Source organism: Phocoena phocoena, chromosome 12, assembly GCF_963924675.1.
Source record: "Phocoena phocoena chromosome 12, mPhoPho1.1, whole genome shotgun sequence".
NCBI classification, from domain to species: Eukaryota; Metazoa; Chordata; class Mammalia; order Artiodactyla; family Phocoenidae; genus Phocoena; species Phocoena phocoena.
The window spans coordinates 9,190,129-9,214,412 of NC_089230.1; the positions used below are offsets into that span (position 1 = coordinate 9,190,129).

At 39.2% G+C, this 24,284-nt stretch overlaps 1 protein-coding gene across 1 annotated transcript in view; it reads left to right on the forward strand.

Moving 5' to 3' along the window:
* The window catches only part of SERAC1 (serine active site containing 1), a 43,650-nt gene extending 23,498 nt beyond the window's left edge, over positions 1–20,152 (forward strand). The window contains exons 9-17 of the mRNA XM_065888979.1: positions 367–480; positions 2,005–2,167; positions 11,408–11,558; positions 12,850–12,991; positions 14,045–14,139; positions 15,372–15,469; positions 16,644–16,826; positions 17,983–18,126; positions 19,820–20,152. Of these exons, the coding sequence (XP_065745051.1) occupies positions 367–480; positions 2,005–2,167; positions 11,408–11,558; positions 12,850–12,991; positions 14,045–14,139; positions 15,372–15,469; positions 16,644–16,826; positions 17,983–18,126; positions 19,820–19,956 (1,227 nt within the window). The 3' untranslated portion in view covers positions 19,957–20,152. The remainder of the gene's footprint in view (positions 1–366; positions 481–2,004; positions 2,168–11,407; positions 11,559–12,849; positions 12,992–14,044; positions 14,140–15,371; positions 15,470–16,643; positions 16,827–17,982; positions 18,127–19,819) is intronic.
* Positions 20,153–24,284: the final 4,132 nt, after the last annotated feature.

The window sequence follows — 24,284 nt, forward strand, 5'->3', positions numbered from 1 at the left end:
GTTATTTTGATTGATAGATTTTTAAGTAGACTCAACTGGCATAATCTGACACTAGAACATTTGTTCAGCTCTGGGCTTTTCTTACTGGGTCAAGATTTATGTGTTAGTCTCCATACTTTCAGATAAGAGGACACAGAGGAAAGAATTGAGAAAGTCTCAAAGGCTGCTTTCTTCTAAGAATAATTCCATATGTTTTCTAGTCTAGCAACAGTTTGCATAATGAAAGTTCCCTGTAACTTTCCAGAATATTTTGAGTCTTACATATTAGTTCTTTCTAATACTGTATATAGTACAGAGATTTTTTTTTTGTCAAACAAAAATATTAGACACTTTTTTCACTAAGAATTTTAATTATCTCACTTTCAGGGTGGTTTATGGTGTTTTGGAGGAAATGGACTTCCTTATGCTGAAAGTTTTGGAGAAGTTCCTTCAGCTACAGTGGAAATGTTCTGTTTGGAAGCTTTAGTAAAACATTCTGAGGTAATTTACATTTTCAAAATATGGTTTACTTTTTATGATCACATTGAAAAAATTATACATGTTGGTTCATTCAAGGGAAATAATTCTCATTTTTTATAAAAGCTTTTCGCTTGTTTTTAAATTTCTGCTTTTTTCTCAATTGTCAGAATTGATAATCATGATTTAGCACGAATACATGAATTTCACTTTTGCTAAGTATTTCTAAAAATGGATTTAATCTTAATTACTCATAAAGCAACCTGTTGTCTAAATGTGGCATTTACCTTTGTGTTATGCTCTCTTGCATTACAACTGCTCACAGTTAGCAGTTGTAATTTAGTAGATGTGAGGTGGAGTCCAGGAGCTTGCATTTGTAACAGGCATCCCTGGTGAGGCCGATGTAGTTGGTTCATTCCACATCATGAGAAACACCATCCTAGAGGTTCTAAACGCTCCAGTTTAATTGGGAACCATTAGACGTGGCACAAAAGCGTGGTGCTCTCTGGTCATCTCAGTTCCCTTGGGTGGAATCAGGAATCGAGTACAAAGCAGAGTTGTTAGTGTGGTAACACACTAAAAAGGGAATGTGGGAAAGTACGCTTGATTTTTTGTGACTTATGACTGATTTCCAGAACAATAGGTGCATCTGCAGTAGAATGTCCAGTGCATGGAATGTAATAGTTACCTTTCCAGAAACTTCTCAACATATTAATATCTCACTTGATATATGTCTAAAAGGCATACTTTTTAAATGCTTATAAAATGTGGTAAAATTTAATAAAAATTTAGAGAGTGAAAATCATTGCATATTCATGACATGATATCCCATAAGTGATATAAGTGATAAAACTAAGTGCTGGGGAGAGGCAAGGCTGTGCTGGTGACGTTGGCAGACTGTAATGGCTTGTTGGTCAGTTATGTCACCTTACCTTAATGTATATATTTCCTTTGGCTTTCTTTTATCTCTTTTCTCCATTAAAAATTCACATCCCTCTTTCTTTCTTTTTAATTTTTACTTGATCTTCCTCTTTAAAAAAAAATTCCAACTCTTGAATTTTAGGAGAGCCCCATAGCTGTGGGCTTGTGTGGGGTAGTGTGTAGGGCCACAGATGTTGCTTATCTCTATATGGGAGTTCTTGTAGGCAGAAGCAAAATGTGCCACTTACACAGGGGGATTATTTCCTGTTATCAGGTGGCAGATTTCTCAAGGGTAGAGAACCTTTTAAGCCAGTCAGAGTATCAGTATAAATTGAAACAATTCTGTAATAACGACATTGTAGTTACATCCAACCAAGAACTAAGCAGAATAACTTTAAGAATAAAAATGTCACAAGTCCTAGTGGCCTTAATTTTTCAGTGATTCTAAAGCACTTCCCACACAGATGGGGGTTTGCTTATTTATTTGAGCTGAGCTGAGAGTTCTGGGGGGTCTCTCTGGGTCTCTTCCTTGAGCAGGAGCCACCTGGCTGCCCACCAGCATGCTGTGTCACCTGGTTAGTGAATTTGTGCAACATAAAGTGAGCTTTCATTAATTTATTGTGCTAGATACCCACACATTGTGATAAAATTGAAGCAAATGGAGGCTTACAACTACTGCAGAGGCTGTACCAACTTCACAAGGACTGTCCTAAAGTACAGAGAAATATAATGCGTATCCTTGGAAATATGGCTTTGAATGAACATCTTCATTCTACTATAGTTCGCTCAGGTAACAACTTTACATACCGAGTATTTTGGATCCAGTCCTTTGTTCTTCTCCCACCTCCACCCCTCATTCATGCTACGCTAATTTTTCAATAGGCTTAAGACTTTGCTTAGGGTTAGTTTTGCGTCCTTAGAGCATGTCATTTTAGAAGGGCAAGGAATTGCTTGAGACGTGGGTAGTCCACACCTAAGATAATCAGTGTGTGGACAGTCACAGGAGAGCAGTTTTTGCCATGATGACCATCTAATTGTTTATATTATCTTTTATATGATCTGGTTAACCAAGAGGCATAGTAAGAGTAAAAAGAAGTCCACTGTATAATTGATTTTCCCCCTTGCAACTAATAAACCACCTGTGGGGAGGTACTTTAGATGAAAATTCCTGCCTGATCCAGTCTTTATCATGATGGTTGCACAACGGTGATTTTCCAGCTGCAGCATCCCTTCCTCGTTTACTTTTCAGCATCTGGCATTCTACTGTAAGCAAGAGCTCTTCCCTCTCACTCCTTCCTTCTCTTTCCTTCCTTTCTTCCCTCTCCTCCCTCCTTTCCTTCTCTCTCCCTCCCTCCCTCCCTATCAGTATGGGCACATGGTTTCCTATTTTTTAATAGTTTACAATTTATTATTGTACTTAAAAATTTGATGCCAGATTGTCTCAGCTTTGGTTAGTAGGAGCCGGCAAATTGGCTCCTGTGTCCTTTGGTATGCCCACATCATTTTGGGAGGCATTCCTTACTTTCCAGTATAACAAGATGTTCTAGGCTCATTTGTTCAAAGAATCCTGTTTCCTTTTAGTAGAGAATGAGTTTTAGAGACCAAGATCTGGGTACTGTCTAGATGTGCTTATTGCTCCTGGGGTGTCTTTGCTTCTGGGCTGTTTCAGTGGGAAAAGCAGGGTGATATATACAAATATATGTATGCATATACACAAATAAATATACATACCTATGTGCACATATACATGCATATGTTCAACAATATTTATTAGAAACGATGAATTTACATTTTTTTCTTGTATCACTGTTTTGTTTTGTTTTTTGAATTTACATTTAAGAGTGTCTTGATCAGCAGAGGTTTTTAACTTGCTGAAATCTGATTCGGGGATCAGCAGACTTTTCTGTAAAGGACCACTTACTGTATTGGTTTAATTTGTTCCTCTTTTTTTATGGATTATTAAGGTAGAAACTTAGATCACTGATTTTAACCTTTTTTCTTGTTTCAGTTAATCTGTTGCTGTGTAACAGACCACCCTAAAACTCACTGGTTGAAACGGCAGCCATATATTTTGTTCATGAATCTGAAATTTGGGCAAGATTCCGTAGAGAGGGCCTTTATGTGCTACATGCAGCATCAGCTGGGCAGCTCAGCTGTGACGTGGAGGATCCATTTTGAAGATTGCTCCTGCACGTGGCTTGCAGATTGGTACTGGTTCTCAGCTAGGAGCTCAGCCGGGGCTGGGGGCACTGGCTTCTTTCAACACTCACCTTGGGCTTCCTTAAAGCCTGATGGCTCAGTTCCAAGGGCAAATGTTCCAAGAGAGAGACAGGTATAAGCTCTTTTGCCTTTTATGGTCAAGCACTGGAAGTAAGTTTTGCCATGATCTATTGATTAAAAGTTAGTCACCGGGCTTCCCTGGTGGCGCAGTGGTTGAGAGTCCGCCTGTCGATGCAGGGGACACGGGTTCGTGCCCCGGTCCGGGAAGATCCCACATGCCGCGGAGCGGCTGGGCCCGTGAGCCATGGCCGCTGAGCCTGCGCTTCCGGAGCCTGTGCTCCGCAACGGGAGAGGCCACAGCAGCAAGAGGCCCACATACCGCAAAAAAAAAAAAAAAAAAAAAAAAAGTTAGTCACCAAGGCTAGCTCATATTTGAGGAGAAGGGATTTGGAAGGGGTTTAGACCCATCACCTCTTGATGAGAATGGTGTCAAAAGAATTTGAAGACGTGTTTTAAAGTCATTACAGTTATTTTCTAATATAGGTATTTAGAGCTGTAAATTTCCTCTAACCTGCTTTAGATGCATCCCTCAAATTTTGGATATATTGTATTTTCATCATTATTCAGTTTGAAATATTTTCTAATTTCCCTTATGATTTCTTCTTTGTCTCATGGGTTACTTAAAAGTGTGCTGCGTAACTTACAAATATTAATGGCTTTCTAGATGTCGTATGTCTTTGATTTCTAGTTTAATATTCCATACATTCAAAGAACACACCCTGTAAGATTTTAGTTTTTGGAAATGTGACACTTATTTGATGGCCCATTTTATGGTCTATCTTGGTGAATGTTCTATGTGCACTTGAAATGAAGGAATATTCTGTAGTTGTTGGATGAAGTGTTCTATACATAACAGTTCAACCAAGTTGGTTGATCATATTATTCAAATCTTCTCCAGATCTTTACCGAGTTTTGTCTAGTTTAATGAATTACTGAGACGTGTTAAATTCTTCAACTGTGATTGTGAATTTGTTTCTCCCTTTAGTTCTATCAGATTTTTCTTCCTTGTGAAATGTTCATTTTTTTATTATTAAGTATTGTCTCTATCACTGGTAATACTCCTTTTCTTCAAGTCTGCTTTGTCAGGTATTAAAATAGCCATACTGGCTTTTTTTTTTTTATGCTTGCATTGCATATCTTTTGTCTTTTTCCCTTCTTTTGCTTTCATTTTTCTGCGACTAAAAATAAGTACGTCTCTAAGACAGCACATACTTGCATCTTTGTTAAAAAGTTCAGCTTGATAATCCCTTTTAATTGAAGTGTTTTGTCTCTTTAGCTCTAATGTAATTATTGATAGTTTGGTTGTGTCTGTTGTCTTGCTCTTGCAATTTGTCCCCTCTCTGGTTTTTGTTTCTTTTTTTCTCCTTTACAGTCTATCTTAAATGCATATTATACCATTTTGTATATAACGTGAGAGTCTCACAACAGTATAATTCAGTTTATACACTCTGCCATCCTTTGTGGTATTGTCATAATTATAGACCATAATATGTTATAGACCACATATGTTATAGACCTCACAATATATTGTTGTTATTTTTGTTTTAACAGTCAAGTGGTATTTAAAGAACATAAGAAAACTTTTTATTTACATGTTTATAATATACAGCGCTCTTCCTTCTTTTCTATCTAAATTTGTGTCTGATATTATTTCACTTCATCCTAAAGACCTGGATCTGCCGGCAACAAATTCTGTCATCTTTCATTTTCTGAAAATGCCTTGACTTTGCCTTTATTTTATTATCCAGGGAAAGGTTATTTTCCATGGATAAAGAGTACTTTGTTGACGATGTGTTATTTTTTTCTGTCAGCACTTAAAATATACCATTCCATTCTCTCTCTCTTTTTTTTTTTTTTTTTGACCCAAGCCGAACATCAACCTTTTATTGATAACAAAGCAGCAATTTGGGGGCATGTTTCCAAGACACCAAGAGCTGGCTTCTGTCCCCATGCTCTGTGTGTGTGTGTTGTCTGATGAGAAGTCTCTTCTTATGTCCACTTTTCTTCTATGAAATGTGTCTTTTTTCCTGTCTTCTTTTTAGATTGTCAGCAGTTTGACTGTGAAGTGCCTAGTCTATTTTAATATTTATCTTGCTTGGGGTCTACTGAGCTGACTGAATCTGTGAGTTGATGTTTTTGAGCAAATTTGGAAACTTTCCAGCTTGTCTATCTTTAGATATTCTTTTTTTTGTCCCTTTTTCTCTCTTCTTTCCTCTTGGGACTTCAATTATGTATATTAAATCTCTTGATTCTGTTCCACAGGTCATTGAGACTCTGTCCATGTCTTTCCCAAAATTTTTTTCTCTGTGCTTTACCTTTCTTTTTTTTTTTTTTTTTTTTTTTGCGGTACGCGGGCCTCTCACTGTTGTGGCCTCTCCCGTTGCGGAGCACAGGCTCAGCGGCCATGGCTCACGGGCCCAGCCGCTCCGCGGCATGTGGGATCTTCCCAGACCAGGGCACGAACCCGTGTCCCCTGCATCGGCAGGCAGACTCTCCACCACTGCGCCACCAGGGAAGCCCTTTACCTTTCTTTTTTTAATGTGTCTTTTAATTGAGGTATAGCTGAAGTTTCAGGTATACAACATACTAATTCACAGTTTTTAAAGATAACACTTCATTTATAGTTATTGTAAAATACAGCTATATTCCCTGTGCTGTACAATATATCCTTGTAGCTTATTTATCTTATACATAGTAATTTGTACCTCTTAATTCCATACCCCTATCTTGCCCTTCCCCCCCCCCCACTGGTAACTGCTAGTTTGTTCTCTGTATCCATAAGTCTGTTTCTTTTTTGTTACGTTCGCTAGTTTATTTTTTAGATGCCACATATAAATGATATCATACAGTGTTTGTCTTTCTGTTGTATCATGCAGTGTTTGTCTTTCTGTTACCTAATTTCACTAAGCATAATACCCTCCAAGTCCATCCATGTTGTTGCAAATGGCAAAATTTCGTTCTTTTTATGGCTGAGTAGTACTCCATTGTGTGTGTGTGTGTGTGTGTGTGTGTGTGTATGTGTATACACACACGCACACTATATCTTCTTTACCTAGTCATCTACTGATGGACACTTAGGTTGCTTCCATATCTTGGCTATTGTAAACAGTGCTTCTATGAACATTGGGGTGCATGTATCTTTTCAAATTAGTGTTTTAGTTTTATTTGGATATATACCCAGGAATGGAATTGTGGGGTCATATGGTAATTCTGTTTGTAGTTTCTGAGGAACCTCCATAATGTTTTTCACAGTGGCTGCACCAATTTACGTTCCCACCAACAATTTAGAAGCGTTCCCTTTTCTCCACATCCCTGCCAGTATTTGTTAGCTGTGTTCTTTTTGATGGTAGCCATTCTGACAGGTGTGAAGTGATAATCTCATTGTGGCTTTGATTTGCATTTCCCAATGTTGAGCATTGTTTCATGTACCTGTTGGCCATCTGTACGTCTTCTTTGGAAAAATGTCTATTCCTGTCTTCTGCCCATTTTTTAGTCAGGTTGTTTTGGGTTTTTTTGATGTTGAGTTGTATGAGCTGTTTATATATTTTGGATATTAACCCCTTATGGGTCATATCATTTGCAAATATTTTCTCCCATTCAGTAGGTTGTCTTTTCGGGGTTTTTTTGCGGTACGCGGGCCTCTCACTGTTGTGGCCTCTCTCATTGCAGAGCACAGGCTCCGGACACGCAGGCTCAGTGGCCATGGCTCACGGGCCCAGCCGCTCCGTGGCATGTGGGATCTTCCCGGACCAGGGCACAAACCCGTGTCCCCTGCACCGGCAGGCAGACTCTCAACCACTGCGCCACCAGGGAAGCCCTGTCTTTTCGTTTTGTTGATGGTTTCCTTTGCTGTACAAAAGCTTTTAAGTTTAATTAGGTGCTGTTTGTTTGTTTTTGCTTTTGTTTCCTTTACCTTAGGGGACAGGTCCAAAAAAAATATTGCTATGATTTATGTCAAAGAGTATTCCACCTATGTTTTCTTCTAGGGATTTTATGGTTTCAAGTCTTACATTTAGGTCTTTAATCCATTTTGAGTTTATTTTTGTATATGGTGTAAGAAAATGTTTTAATTTCATCCTTTTACATGTAGCTGTCCAATTTCCCAGCACCACTTATTGAAGAGACTGTCTTTTGTCCATTGAATATTCTTGCCTCCTCTGTTGTAGATTAATTGACCATAATTGTGTGGGTTTATTTCTGGGCTCTCTATTCTGTTCCACTGATCTGTATGTCTCTTTTTGTGCCAGTACCATACTGTTTCGATTAATGTAGCTTTGTAGTAGAGTCTGAAGTCAGGGAGCATGGCTCCTCCAGCTCTGTTTATTTTCCTCAAGATTGTTTTGGCTATTCAGGGTCTTTTGTGTTTCAATACAAATATTTAAATTATTTGATCTAGTTCTGTGAAAAATGCCATTGGTATTTTGATAGGGATTGGATTGAATGTGTAGATTGCCTTGGGTAGTACGGTCATTTAAACAATATGAATTCTTCCAATCCATGAATACAGTATATCTTTCCATCTGTATGTGTCATCTTCAGTTTCTTTCATCAGTGTCTTATATGTAGTTTTACGAGTACAGGTATTTTACCTCCTTAGGTAGGTTTATTTCTAGGTATTTTATACTTTTTGATGCAGTGGTAAATGGTAAGTGGTAAGTGGTAAATCCTTAATTTCTCTGATAGTTCATTGTTAGTGTATAGAATGCAACAGATTTTTTTATATTAATTTTGTATCCTGCAGCTTTATTGAATTCATTGTTGAACTCTAGTAGTTTTTTTGGTGGCACCTTAGGATTTTTTTATGTATAAAGTATCAAGTCATCTGCAAACAATGACAGTTTTACTTCTTCCTTTCCAATATGAATTCCTTTTATTTCTTTTTCTTATCTGATTGGTGTGACTAGGACTTCCAAAACTGTGTTGAATAAAAGTGGAGAGAGTGGGAATCCTTGTCTTGTTCCTAATCTTAGAGAAAATGCTTTCAGCTTTTCACCATTGAGTATGATGTTAGATGTGGACTTGTCATATATGGCCTTTATTATGTTGAGGTTGTTCCCTCTATACCCATTTTTTGGAGTTTTTATCATAAATGGATGTTGAATTATTTTTTTTATTTTTTTAAATAAATTTATTTATTTTTGGCTGTGTTGGGTCTTGTTGCACATGGGCTTCTCATTGCGGTGCTTCTCTTGTTGTGGAGCACGGGCTCTAGGCATGTGGGCTTCAGTAGTTGTGGCTTGTGGGCTCTAGAGTACAGGCTCAGTAGTTGTGGCACACGGGCTTAGTTGCTCTGTGGCATGTGGGATCTTCCTGGACCAGGGATCGAACCCATGTCCCCAGCATTGGCAGGTGGATTCTTAACCACTGCGCCACCAGGGAAGTCCCCTGGCTGTTGAATTCTGTCAGCAGCTTTTTCTTCATCTTTTGAGATGATCATATGGTTTTTATTCTTCAGTTTGTTAATGTGGTGTATCACACTGATAGATTTGAAGATATTGAACCATCTTTGCATCTCTGGGATAAATCACACTTGATACATGGTGTATGATCCTTTTAATGTGTCATCAAATTCAGCTTACTAATATTTTGTTGAGAATTTTTGCTTCTATGTTCATCAGTGATATTGGTCTGTAATTTTTTTTTTTTTGATATCTTTGTCTGGTTTTGGTATTGGGGTGATGCTGGCCTTTTTGCATGAGTTCAGAAGCGTTCCTTCCTCTGCAATTTTTTGGAACAGATTGAGCAGGATAGGTGTTAATTCTTCTCTAAATGTTTGGTAGAACTCACTTGTGAAGCCATCTCGTCCCGGACTTTTGTTTGTTGGGAGTTTTTTTTTTATTACTGATTCAATTTCATTATTGGTAACTGGTCTGTGTACATGGCTGAAGTATAAAATCAAGTCACAGGCCAGTAGGAATAGTATAATTCCATTTAGGCAAAAAAAAACGTATGGAGCTATAGTGTATATGTATAAATTATAGGTAACTGAATTTTTTAAAAGGTTTGGAAGGGTGTCCACCAGACTTTTAACTTTGATTACTTCTGAGGATATAAGTGGGAATTTGGAAATGATGGGAGTGCTAAAGTGGGATGTTCATTATTAAGTGCTATTTTTGTTTGTTTATTTTTACAGTTAAAATGTATTCAGAAGTTATGTAATTAAAAAAACAGTAAATATTTAAGAAAGACACAAGTTTTCCAAGGAGCATTAGGTGAAGCATCTCAGGCATTGTAAAAATACTTTGCCAACTAAAAAATGCTGTAGAAATGGCTTGTGCCGTGCTTTCTCTTGTGTTTCCTTTCTTGTGACTCCATTAAAAATAAAGCCATATTTTTGTACATACCAATAACATACTTGTATATCTCTATAGGTAGAATTTTAAAACATTAATTATTGTAAAGCATTCTATAAGAGATTTTGAAGAGGGATTTTCTAATATTACAAATTATTGTTAAAGAATTATCGGGTCTGAAATTTCTTTTGGATTATTAAATAATGGCCTCCTATCATCACAGTGTTTCTCAACACTTTTGCCACAGAAAGTGGGAGGATGAGAGAGGGAGGACAAGCTGCTCTCTATTGAGCACCTGCTGCGCTTGAAAATGGCAGTTTTTATATAGATTAATTTATTAGAACCTTCCTTCAGGTCAAATGAACCACATAACTTGACTGAGTTTCCATAGCAAGTAAGCAAGGGACAGAAATTTGAGCTCAAGTCTCTCTGACCTCAAAGCCCATATTTTGTTTTATTTTAAATTAAATAATACATGAATAGACTCTCATTGTAAATACTTCGGAGAACACAGATATAGCAAAAAATTAAACCCAGCTTTATACAGAGCCCTCCACAACCCCAACTCCCTCCTAAGAGGCAGTGACTTTAATAGTTTGGTGCCTCTTTCTAGATCTTTATGTGTGTGTGTGTGTGTGTGTGTGTGTGTGTGCGTGCATGCACAAGCATAAACTTTGCCTACATATTTATGTTCATAAAGCAATACACTGTTTTAAACAACAAAAACATAAAAAATAAATGAAATTGTACTACACAAAGTATTTCTTCGTCTCCCTTTAAGAAATAGTTCTTCCAGACTGTTACATATAGAATGGATAAGCAACAAGGTCCTACTGTATAGCACAGGGAATTATACCCAATATCCTGAGATAAACCATAATGGAAAAGACTATGAAAGAGAACGTAGATGTCGTTACAACTGAGGCACTTGGCTGCACTGCAGAAATGAACACAACATTGCAAATCAACTTCAATTTAAAAAAATGAGCTTTTCCTTCCTGAACCTCAGGTTTTATAAGTTTTTTGTCTGTCAAACAAGTTCATTATTAAGAAACTACTCACTCGTGTATTATTAAGGGCTGCTGATATGCCAATCAGAATGAAATAACTAGTGTTAACTCACTGAGTTTAATAATTTTTGCTAAAGCAAAATATGACATTTTCTTACCATTTATGGCCTCATCTCTAGTAATTACAACTTCTGTTAGATTTTCTAAATAAAGAAAATGGCTCTTAACCTTCGTTGAGATCCCTAAGGAGTACCTGGCTGGGGACATCATGGCATTGTGTTGTGGGACCCAGGGGGCCTTAGGGAAGAATGTAATTGTGGTGGTAGGGCTTTTTCTCGTAGACAGATGCTGAGGTTTGCCTTCCTCCCATCATTTTCAGCCTGAAAACCTCTCAGTAGTCTGAGACGGATTAGTGCTGGTGTTTAGGGAATATGTTCTTTTCACCAGGCTGGGTTTCCATACTGGTAGAAGCAATAAAGTCCCACCACATTATGGAGGCCTCACACGCCGCCAGAACCCTGGCTAATCTAGACCGAGAGACTGTGCAAGATAAGTACCAGGACGGCGTGTACGTGCTGCACCCCCAGTACCGCACAAGGTAAGAAGGCACGGTAGAGCCGCTTTGTCCCTGTGGGGACGTAATGCTTCAAGGGCTTAATATTCTAACTTCTTTCTGCATAATTTAGATAAGTTAAATACCTTACAAATAAGTCAAATACCTTATTTACTGAAACAGTTTGCCCCTAATAACCTCAGAAGAATTGCAAGCTGTCGTGAAAGTATGGAACTAGCTAAATTACCAGGGTTATTTTATACCAGCGGCTTACCTTCAGGAAGGCTGCATTCACCTTTTATAACGTGTCTCACATAAACTCTGTAATGCATATTTCTTCTTTCATTACATTTTTCATGTAAATCTAAGTTATTAACTGATTAGGGTTGTAGAGGTTATCTGGATGAGAAGGAGCTAGGACATTATTACATGCAGGCAACCAAATCAGCCTGGGCCTAGAACTCAAGGGACTAGAGAAAGCTTAGGCGAGGTTATAAAAGCATGTATCGGAAGGAATAAGTTGTAATAAATTTGACTCATACTCCTTCTTAAGGTTATTTCTTTTTTTGTTTGTTTGTTAAGGTTATTTCTGGTCACTATTTCCAGTTGTATCATTGCTAAGACAATAAATATACCACAACGAAAAAATTACACATTTCTTAGATTTTTGTCAGGCACTTTAATACCTCAGAAAATAGCAAGAACTATTTTTTAGCTTGAAAAATAGATTTCCTGGTTAATTCTAATTTGTAAATAAAATCATATGGTAACGTATTTTATATGTGTTACATAATTGGGTATTATAAATAGCTTGCAAGTAATAAACTATTGCAATTTTTTTAAATGGCATATATAAAGAAAGAATGTTACTTTAAAATCTCATTTGCTCTGTTTCTGATAAACATCATTTTCCTTGATAAAAACAATCTTTTTCATGCATACTGAGTTTGAAACTACACTAGCATATGATTTAATTTCTTAAATACTTTTATTGATTTGTGTAATATTCTCATGGAACTCTTTGGAGGGTAATCTATGACATCTGTCACTTCACTGATCACTAAGCGCATTACAGTTGATTTTGGTTGGTCTGCCTGCCTAGTTGTGTTTCCATCCTTACAGAGAGAGCAGTGAGCACACTGCATATATGTCTTTGCCAGAACTCCTTTAGGGCTCCTCAGCAAACCTGTGCTTATAAAGCTTGCCTTAATTAAGTTTATTTTATGTCATATAAACCTGCTAAAATAAGCACCATCCAAAGAGAGTGCTGTGTAGATTCTTATCAAAGTAATAATGCATTTTTTCTGCTTCTTTTAAAAACTCTCTCCCCTGTTAGTCAGCCCATTAAAGCAGATGTCCTGTTTATTCATGGCCTTATGGGAGCAGCATTCAAAACGTGGCGCCAGCAGGACAATGATCAGAATTTAACTGAAAAGGTTTCAGAGGATGAAACCAAGTATACAACATGTTGGCCCAAGGTAAGGAAGCGGCTACCTCTGGTTGGCCACCCTTAGCCCGACACACTGCTGTGTCACCGGCCTTTAGAGTCCTCCCTGTGACATGCTTACTTTCCTCTTTTTATTGGGATTTTTTTTCCATGCAGTTTTTCTTTTCCTTAGGGACACTTATAATATGTTACATGAACAACTGGGCTTATCACTCTGTGTTGTATAATTTACGGTACATTCTGTGACTCTAAAAGAGTATTCTGTTAAGTAAAAATTGGGCAAAGGGCAAGGGCCAGTAAAATAGTCCACTTCCGTTAAAAATATAATTCAAGAAATATATATATATAATTCAATAAATAATATATTAATAACAGCTGGCTAGTTCTGTGGTTTTAATAATTATAAAATAGAAAGACTTTGAAGAAGTAATTCTGCTTTGGATTTCTTTGACATTATTTCTTCTAAAGAGCCTAAACTTTGGCATTAATTTATTGAATGAAATTTATCTAAAGCTCAGTGAAAATTGATGCTGTAAATATGTATAAATAGTTCCTGGGGCTTTGTCCCACTTCTGCTTATCCACCTTCACAAGGGCTTATCAGCAGAAAGAGTGGTTGGCACTCTTTCTCTGGTGACACTGAAATATGGAGATGACGATAAACCTCGGATCCACAGAGACAGAACTGTAACTGTGATTAGTATCCGAGCTCTCAGGTCAAATCTCTAACCTCCGTCACACTCTTCTGTCCGTCCTGAGATCACAGCTTTCTACTAAATGATTTCAAAAAGCCAATTTGATCTAGACTCCAAAAACAGGCCCTGCTTTTGGCTATAGCAGATTAAAATTGAGAATATTCTCTTGAAACCTGCATAGACCTTATGCAATATCACCTTATGAGCAGAGATATAAAAAGATAAAACGCTGGAGTTATTTTTCTAGTCACCTTTATACTTTACTCCAACGCAGTCTTTTACTAGTTGTCAGTATTACAAGGGTCCTTTAGTTACGAATTTCAATTGCTAGGAAATAAGTGGAACAGTGGAAATTCATATCTTCCCTTTTGTACCTTTTATTTTACGTAGTCGTGGTTAGCAAGAGACTGTCCCGCTCTCCGAATTATATCTGTGGAGTATGACACCAGCCTTAGCGACTGGAGAGCAAGGTGCCCTATGGAAAGGTAACAGAGGGGGAAGGGTCCAGGCCACAAGTGGGCCCTCTGGGATGGAGGGGGGTTTTATCTTTGAGGCCACAGACAGGACTTTCTTATGGAAAACTAAGCTAACCTTTCTTCTCTTCCTTATAGAGGAAGTTAGCTATAAATAATGAAACTGTATGAGGCTTAGATACGGTGTCAATGTTGGGCTCCTAACATGGTTCACTTAAAACTATTCTCATAGTAAGGGCCATGGATTCGAGAGCAACGTTTCCTTAGTTCCTGGAAGTAAACATGGGGCTTTTGGCTTTTGTGTTCACAAGCATACCACCTAAAGGAAGCCAAGGGAGATGCTGAGCAATGCAGGCTCCTATGTCACTTGTACATCGTGTGTGCCAATTGTATATACAGGAGAGAGCGCTCGATTTCTGGGCTTCAGGACCTAGACTATAGCCAATTCTGCCTTTGACTCACTAGCCATCTCAGGTCATTAAACTGGTCTGGGAAGTCTGGTCTACAAATGGAGGGAGTTGGTCTATCTGTGTTATCAAACTGAGTGTTATATATGAATGACCGCCACCTAGGTGCCAGAGGAATGGTGCTGAGGGTCAGCGGGCGAGACCCCAGGGCTCCTTCCCCAGGTCACCCAGAGGAGCTCGCATAAACCTTTATTTCAAAGAGAGGATTCTCCACATACACAGTTTAAAACTACCAGACCAGACAGCTTTAGAGTTCCCTTTTAGTTTGAAAATTACTTATTTGAAGTCTGATTCTAATAGCTTTGTGCTGTTTCTAAGTAACAAACCAAAATGATGAAAGCTTAGTGTTTGTAACATAAATACAAGTAGAACTAAACAGCAATGACAGCTGACTCCACAGGTGAACTCGCAAAGGACAGCATGGTCTCCGCTGATTCTTGTCAGGCCACCTAATGAGGAGGGACGCACACCCTAAGTGCTGGGGGCAATGGGGTAAGACCCAAGTTTGACCCGTGAAAATTGCCCGATACGTTTTAGATGCCTAAACAATGCTTGTTTCATAAATATTCCCACCTATGCCAGTGTGACCAAGTTAGAAATGGGGAATGAGCAATTGCAGGAATCAACCGGAGAGAACAGAGGTATTCCTGACTCCAAAATGTAGCGTGTAGAATTGGTCCAATAAACAAAAGATCTTGCCTTAAAACGTGGATAGCAAAATTGAGGCAGGGGGAATCAGTAGCCTCCTGTCATACCCGCTGTTTTCATTTTGTTCAGAAAGTCCATTGCATTCAGGAGCAACGAACTTCTGAGGAAGCTCAGAGCTGCTGGTGTTGGGGATAGGCCAGTGATTTGGGTATCACACAGCATGGGAGGTAAGTATGTTTCATTGTTGCCAAGCAAGCATTGTGAGGTTGTCAGCCATGCGAGCTCTCTGTTTTGTTTATTGGTAGCCCTTTTCCCCCCTAAATTAATGTGTTTGGCTATGGCTCCTTCCATGCTATTTGTTTTTCTAAGAGGGGACAACTAGTAAAAAAACCATATAAAAAGAAAATGAGTTAAGCACTACGCTTGATAACGAGTAAATATCAGAAGCTGTCCATGGCATATGTAAGCCCAACTTGTAAATATCTCTCAGCGTTCCTGGCTGGTCCCAGGGCCCCCCCTTTCTTCCCTGTTTCTCCAACCACCGCAGAGTCCGTCACTGCTCCTGTGCCCACAGCCCCAGCCCCCTGCATGCCTGCTGACCCCTCGCCCAGGCCTGCAGAAGTGGCGGTGTGATCACAGGTGTCCCCTCTTTGGTCCCAGTGCTTGCTTGCTAAGCCACATCCCCTGCTTCTCCCCACCCACTCCCAGTCCAGTGCTAAATGTTCACCATCCACCTTGCAGAGGGCCTTTCAGCAGCCCTTGGCCTAGTTTATCTGATGAAATGCTCAGGACTGCTGACTCTTGAGTCTGGGCTTATTGCTGAGAGAAAGGTGGATGTAGCCCTTTGTATCCTCAGAGACCGACTGTTACCATCCATGTTACCTTTGTGTTTCCCTGTCAGCTCCAAGCCCAGGTTGGGGGACAGAAAAGAAGGTGCCTTCCTAGGTGCATTTTCCCACAGCAGCTTTGTTTTCTCCCCAGTGGATATGTGAGACCGTGTTTTTTAACTATTAGCACTGTCCTAACGGAGTGGTCGTCAGTGGGCTGCTGCGGGTAGGTGGGGAGGCTGGCTGCTGCATGTGCGTGTCATTGATGGACACCCAACATGCAGTGCCTAACTCTCTTCTCCGGGAGAGTGCGTCCTGTGATGTAACGTCTGCTTTACAAATGAGCTTCTAGAATCTTACCTGTTCGTAGTCTTGTGCTATATATTTTAGAGGATTGGGCGCATTACTAAGTGTTAATATTTTAATGCCCTGTTTGTTGGACTACAGAGAATTATTGTTTAAACTTTTTTAAAGAAAGCATCTCTTTTTCTGTATTTCTTCTTTGCCTTTTTTTTTTTTTTTTAAATAAGGGAAGGAAAATAGCTTATGCATTGTTTTTCTTCTCTATGGCTAGGTCTTCTTGTCAAAAAGATGCTGCTGGAAGCCTCTAAGAAGCCAGAAATGAGTACTATTATAAACAATACCAGAGGAATAATTTTTTATAGTGTCCCTCATCATGGATCCCACCTGGCTGAATACTCTGTTAATATTCGTTATCTTCTCTTTCCCTCTTTGGAAGTCAAAGAACTCAGCAAGGGTAATACTTTTTTTCTAAAGGGAATTGGCATTGTATTAACACCAGTTATACAGGAGGAGGAGGAGAACAGTTTTGACTAACAGTTTTAACTTGGCTGTATTACCTCATTTTACTATTTGTACATCAATTGTGTTTAGACTATCATGGAAGCTTTTTAGTTTGGGGTTAGTTTTTCTTTGATACGTTCCCTTTTTGTTCTTAAGCCATTATCTGCTTAAGAAATACAACAATAATTTTAACACTTAGTTAAAATTTTTAAAGTTACATAATGTTTTGCATTAAGTATTACTCCAAATTACCAAAGAACTGCTCTTTTCCACAAGTTTGGAAAATCATCAACTGTTAAAATATACACGAGCTTTACAGATATTCATATTAATTATAAGGCACTATATTTGTTTGGGGTTAATAAGCATCTTCTCTTTCTCTGGAACACCTGTTAATCAGAATTTTGGGACCCTTGGCTTGAGCTTTAGTATACCATTGTCTTTCTGTTCATATGTTCTTTGTTCTGCTTTATGGAGAGTAACTGGACTTTCTCTTCAAACCTTTTGTTGAATTTGATTTTTTTTGCAAATTTTATCTTCCACAAGCTCTTTCTTGTTCTGTGATCCATTTTCTTTTGAAATCATTCTAAAGATACTAATTAGAGGTTTTTTTAAAAAGAAGTGTCTTCTGTGCCCAGGTTTTCTGTTTGCTCACCTGGTCTGTCTCTCCCAGGTGGTAGGCTTTCCTCTAAGACCTGGTGCTTCTTGGTCGCCCTTTGATACTTGAGGATGGGGGACAGGAAGCAGATGGGTGCTCTGTGATTATAGACAGGCTCTGTTGATGGGAGGCTGTGCTTCAGAGTGGACGTGGAAGTGCCAGCCAGCACACCGAGGGACCCCTCAGTCCCACACACCAAACTGCCCTGGGTACTGCTTCTGGTCAGCCAGCAATGTGAGAAAACTCTCCCGCTGACACTGGCCTCTAAGTTCTAGATTGGTTTTAGCCCTTTTCTCTCATCTTAATGGCTTCTTAGGAAGAAGAGAAAATAAACAAGCCACCATCTTGAATCAGAACCCTAATTTCCTCTCTAAATTTGGAAGGTTGATGCATTTTATTATGAACTAGATAAATAGATCTTGTTACAATCTCGCTCTCTATAATTTTACAGATTCTCCTGCACTTAAAACACTACAGGATGACTTTCTGGAGTTTGCAAAAGATAGAAACTTCCAGGTGCTGAGTTTTGTAGAAACACTACCAACCTACATTGGTAGCATGATTAAACTCCACGTGGTGCCCCTGGAATCAGCAGGTATTCACTCTTTTGAAACTTGTTTGTCCTTAGTTTCCTGGTTGGTGGTAATCATAAACGTCAACTTTTATATCCAGTTTCTCAGTTTTAGGAGACAGTTTTATGACGATTTAGATTCTGTTATTCTTTTAAGCCATAGATTAAAACTTCTCTGCAAACACTTAACCTTGGCATTCCCCTTCCCTCCTTTTATTTAACTGATTAGACAGCAAAGGTTAATTGGCTAACTCTGCGTTAGCTCTCAACAGTGAAATCTGCTGCATTAAGGTAAGAATACAGAGCTTTTCTATCAGCTGGATTAAAAGGAGCAGTTCATTTCAGAGATTGATAGCCGCCTGCAGGAACCTTAAAGAAATCAGCTAAAGGTGTGGAAGCTTAGTAAATAACTGGAAAATACATGGGGAATAGTCAAGCAACAGAGATTGTGAAGGAAAAGACTAGTGTTGAAGTTCAGTGTCTTCCTAATCCTGGGACTGAGGGAAAGGGCCAGTGCCTGCTACTGCAGCACTGTAGCCTACTGCAGGCTCTTTGAGGGCAGAGCCCAAATCTCGGTTCTCCTCATAGCCTCCTGTGTTACTCTGAGCATAGTAAAGAGCCTGTACATTTCACTCCCTGAAATGCCTTCCCCTCAACCTGGCTAACTCTTTAGTTGCTTGTCAGACCCTTTTCTGATCACTTTGAGGGGCTGGGTCAGGTGCTGTCCTGGTAGCACTCTGCCATTACCGAGAGCTCCTGGCAGCCAGGCATCGTGCGTATCTGGAGCGCCTGCCAGATGGTTCTTCTGTCTGCGTAACAAGTTTTGTCCTACTTCATTATCTATATAAAATGAAAAAGGCTTGATATCCTATAGTGGAATCTGAAGAGACTTTACCTTAAAGCAATATGCCATAGGGTGAGGAACTGCTGTTTGGTAGTTGAAGAACCTGAAGAGTTCAAAGAACAGCGGCCAGTTTTTTGTTTTCTTTCTTTTAAGATGAATTTGGGAGCTTAAAGCAAAATTAATATTGTGGACCAGCTGCTGGTTGTGACATAGCCTTGTCATCATTCTGTCCACCCCTTCTTCTGTGTCACCAGGTGGGCTGTCTTCCTTCGTAACCACCAGCTGCACTTCCTCACCTGGCTGGCTTCACTAGTACCTCCTGTCACTTCCATCTAGGTGGACTTGGTTAGGCTGAAACATCAAAAACTCAACCAGCTCTCTCAAGCACCACATCATCTCCTTCCCTGGTAGAGTGAGCATGGAGGGCAGGTATAGAAGGGATTCCATGTGAGACGTTCCCATTCGTTTCATCAGGGCACGGGAGCTCATTATCAAGTTTCTAATATTAGCTCTAGGAGTAGAAGTGGTTCAGAGAAGTGTGGAATAACTTAGTAATAACCTGCAGTGGGTAAACGTTTTGAAGGTGACAGTGCTCAGGCTCTGTTCACTATTGAATTAGGAAATCGGCAGCACACACACAGAATTTATGAGAAAAGCGTAAAGTTATAATTACACCTACTGAGACTCCATTCTCACGTGAGTAGTCAAATGCAGTTTAGTTACAGTCAAACTTTAAGTTCCTTTATCTCTGAAAAGAGGTTCTCTATCACAACCAAATCAACATTTACAACTACGCATTTGGCCTCTTGCACTGTTGACAGGGGGCAGCTTATATTTTTACTTAAATTGTATTGACATTTTTGTTTTCTTCAGATCTAGGCATTGGAGATCTAATTCCTGTGGATGTTAACCATTTGAACATTTGTAAGCCAAAGAAAAAGGATGCTTTTTTGTACCAACGTACCTTACAATTCATCCGTGACACTTTAGCCAAAGACCTGGAAAACTGACAATTGTCTTTTTCTTTTTTCACACGTGAACACAGTGCAAGAAACGTGGTGTTCTCTCTTTTTAAGCTCTACGCAATCATGCAAATGTAGTCATTATGGCAGTATTGTGGCCTGGAGTATGTTGCAGGCAACAGAATATTGTTCTGTAAAACACAAACCCAGAAGTGTCAATCAAAGAAAGAAGGGCTAGACTGGATTCTTCTGATTTAAAAAACTTCCATATGTGCCAGTTTATGTTTTGCAGTGTTGTCCCTGGTGATAGGGAGCAAGCTGCTATGGCTAAAGGATGTGATCTGTGACTTCTGTCATCTGTGACTGTCCCTGGCTCATGCTGGGAGCAGCGCTGATGGCTTCTGAAGGGAGAGCCATCACCAGTTTACCACAGAAATGCCTGTTGGAGGGTGCCTAAAATGGAGAGAGAATGAACTAGAACATAAAGACTCTGTTTTGGGTCAGGGTTTCCATGTGCTGTAAGTTTTTAAAACTTGTCAGAGTAAACCTTTGTGTAACATGTTAGCTTTGTTACACGCCTTGTCATCCATGGGTCATTTCCTTGTAAGTTTTTATTTTCATATTGCTGAGAACAAATATTTCTCTTTTTAAAAAACTTCTAGCCTATAATAATTCTTTCCAGACTGTAGCTACCTATACTTTTAATTTTTCCCAGATAAGAATAATAAATCCATTATTGATCAGAGTGTGAACTGAAACTATTCTAAGCTATTATATATGTATTAGCAACACTTAATATCACGATCCTCAGATTCTTTTTAGCTAAAGGATACCATTATTTCTTGCTCATTAGGAAATGGTATAATTGGTCTCCAGCATGTGAGAAATAGGAAATCATCCTGATGACTTTTTTTTTAAGTAACAGCATTACTGAGCTATAATTCACATACCGTAAAATTCACCCTTTTAAATGCACAGCTCATTGATTTTTAGTGTGTTTACAGAGTTATGCAACCATCACCACTATCTAATTTCAGAACATTTCATCATCCCTCCAGATAACCCCACACCCACTAGCAATCACTCCTCCTCTTCTCTCCCCCAGCCCCTGGTAAACACTAATCTTCTTTCTGTCTCCGTGGATTTGCCTATTATGGACATTTCATATGAATGACAAGTTTTAAAAAATTTATAATACGTGGCCTTCTGTGTCTGGCTTCTTAGCATAATGTTTTGAAGGTTCATCCATGGTGTAGCATGTATACATGTAGTAGGACTTCGTTCCTTTTTATGGCCAAATAATATTCCATTGTATGGATGTACCACATTTGTTTATCCATTCATCAGTTGAGGGACATTTAGGTTCTTTCAGTGTTGGGGCTGTTATGAATAATGCTGCTGTTAACATTCACGTACAAGTTTTTGTGTGGACATGTTTTCCATTCTCTTGGGTATATACTAGGAGTGGAATTGCTGGGTCATGTTAAGCTTATGTCTACCATTTTGAAAATGATGGACATTTGTAGAATGGGATAGTCAAGGCTAAAAGGAGTACAGCATCTGAAGGTAAACTGGGGGCATCAGTGAACCTTAACAACATCTAATTGTTTAATTATGCAAAAACCTAACAAGTGACTTAACTACCTGTTTTGTTATGTAGCTATAGAGTGTGCTAGTTAGCTATCAACAATAAACTCTAGCTAATGGGATCACATGGGGAGAGGGGTGTAGATAGGCTTGGTTCGTTTTCTTTTTCTGTTTTCCATGAACCATGGCAGAGATACCATGGCTGGAATATCTGTTCATTAACTTAGAGTAATGAAATGAAACCCCACTTTGTAAAATCTCAATATAGCCATTATAGCTGTGCTTTAAAAATAAGGTCTGGGAGAGAGATCCAGTGTACTTCTGAATGACTATAGCTTTTCAGGCAAGTCACTTACCATTTCTGTTCATTCTGTTTATGAGATGGATATGATGTATACAGATTCACTTCATCAGTCCTGTAAGATTTAAGTCAATAATGTTTTAAAAATAATCATCACCTGAAAAACTCTAAGAACACAAAGTATGAAAACATACACATTTGAAATAGTTTTGAACTTAGACCATCAGTAAAATGGTTCTCCTAGTTCAATCAGCCTTGTTTAAATATCCTTTCTGGAAAAAATTTCAAATGAAGCTTCCTATGACCTTTCCCCTCATGGGAAAAGTCTCTTTAAATGATCTATCCAGGAAGGAAATAAACAGAATACAGGTGTTAGCAGACTACTGAAAGCAAGCTGTAAATAAAATTCAGATGAAAAATTAATTATCCTTATCTATAAGCCCTTTACTTCTTTCTGATTACGTTGTCAACCCTAAAAGTTAAGGGCACCGAGTCCCCCCTTTACTCTAGTGTTTAAATGTCACCATAGAGAGAGTCAGACTACAAACGGAGGAGTGTGATGCCTTTCTTGACTCCATCTCAACCATTCACCCAAGGTCACAGCAACAGGCATAATATGGTGGAGGACGCGGCCCTCTGCTCAGGTCGGGGCGCCCATGGTAGTGGATGCCAGCACTGGTTTCCTGTTGTTGAGAAAGACGGCACAGTCACAGAGTGACGTGTGTATCTCTTTTGAGCTTGGCTCATAATTTACAGTGCCCCTCAAATTATTTCTAATTCCTAGAATTTGACTTTTAGGCATACCCTCCTGAATGTTCATCTCTTTGTTATATTAAATATGTTAAAATGTATGGTTTCGCTTTTATTGACATTTGGTATAAAAATTATATCCATGAAAAAAATTTAAACATGTTCAATAAATGCAATTTTAATGTACTCAGTAAAACTGATTGTGCCCTTATATTGGATGTTGAACACTCCCCAAAGCTAATCACTTAAAATCTATTAGAAATTTATTGTATAATTATAAATTGCCTTAATAAAGCAGAAGACATAAAAAGGCAGTTTAATATCCAAGAAGTTTCCAAATTTAGAAAAAGCCATTCTTGTAAAAATTCCAGTTCTTAATCCACTTTTAGCTTGGCCTTGGAGTTTAGAAACAGTGTCATGGAATTCAACACCTGGTTCCAAAGTTTGAAAACACTAAGCTTACTAGAATCTTTGATTTTTAATTTAATCCAAACTATTTCAGGATTGTTAAAGCTAATTTATATTGAAAGCTGGATACGCACTGATTCCTAGGATCATTAGAGAGTGCTGGATATGAATGTAATCTCTAAGCCTAAAAAGCTTTGGGTATGTATACATCTAGATGGGTTTTAGAATATTTTGACATCTGGGATTACCAGATTAAAACATTTTTGAGAGTTCTGGACCAGGATGGTGACATAGGAGGCTCCTGAACTCGCCTGCTCCACAGACACCAAATTTACAGCTACACACGGAACAGTTCCCTCAGAGAGAAGTTCAGAAACTAGCTGAGCAACTCCTACACATTGGGTGAACGAGAAAATGCCCATGTTGTAATGGGTAAGAAAGACTGAGACATACTGTCACCATAAATCTCACCCTTGGCACAGTGAGATACAATCAGGAGGGAGCACACAACTCCCAGCTTCTGCCTGGGGAGTTAAGGGTTTGGGCCCAACATCCAGTGCCCCAACTTTCAAGTCTTCCACCTGAAGGATGGACCCCCCCACACACCAAAACACCTAGCTTTGAAAGCCAGCAGGGCTTGCATCCACAAGACCCACAGGTCTATAGCAAAGAAAAAAACAGTTCTAAATGGGCTTGCAAGGACTCACAGTGGCTCTCCCCCCAGGGCTCAGCACAAGGGCAGCAGACAGAAATGCCCATCTCCCAGCCTTTTCCTGAAAGATGCCCATTTGCTTATCTTAAAAGCTGCGGCCTGAGGGTCAGGCTTCTAATTTAGCACACATCTAGAGGATGACTGTGATCTTCCCTGGGGACCAGGGAGGCTGGTGGTTCTGTCTCTGCATTCTCCCTCTTGCCCACTCGAGGTTGCTGGTGTCTTCCTGGAAGGAGCTTCAACACATCTCTAGTGCCCTGTCTTTTGTGGCTGTTACCCAGGGAGTGCACCGCTTGATTACTTGCCTCTGATGGCCAGCAAGCCTTGTGTTTGTGGATCGCACAGGACTGTACAAAGAAACAGTTCCACCCCCTATTGCTCAGCACAGAGGGAGCAGACAAACACCCATCTTCCAGTCTTTCCCTGGACGGGTCTATCTGTATACTTGAAAAGCTGCTGCCTGAGGGTGCAGTTTCCAATCAGCCTGCATCTAGGTACTGACTGAGAATGTTCCCTTTGGAACACTGAGAGGTCCTAGCAGAACCTCAACTCCCGCGAGCCACTAAGAACAAAGAAGGAGGTTCAGACAGTCACAGAGTTTGAGAGATAACCAAGAGC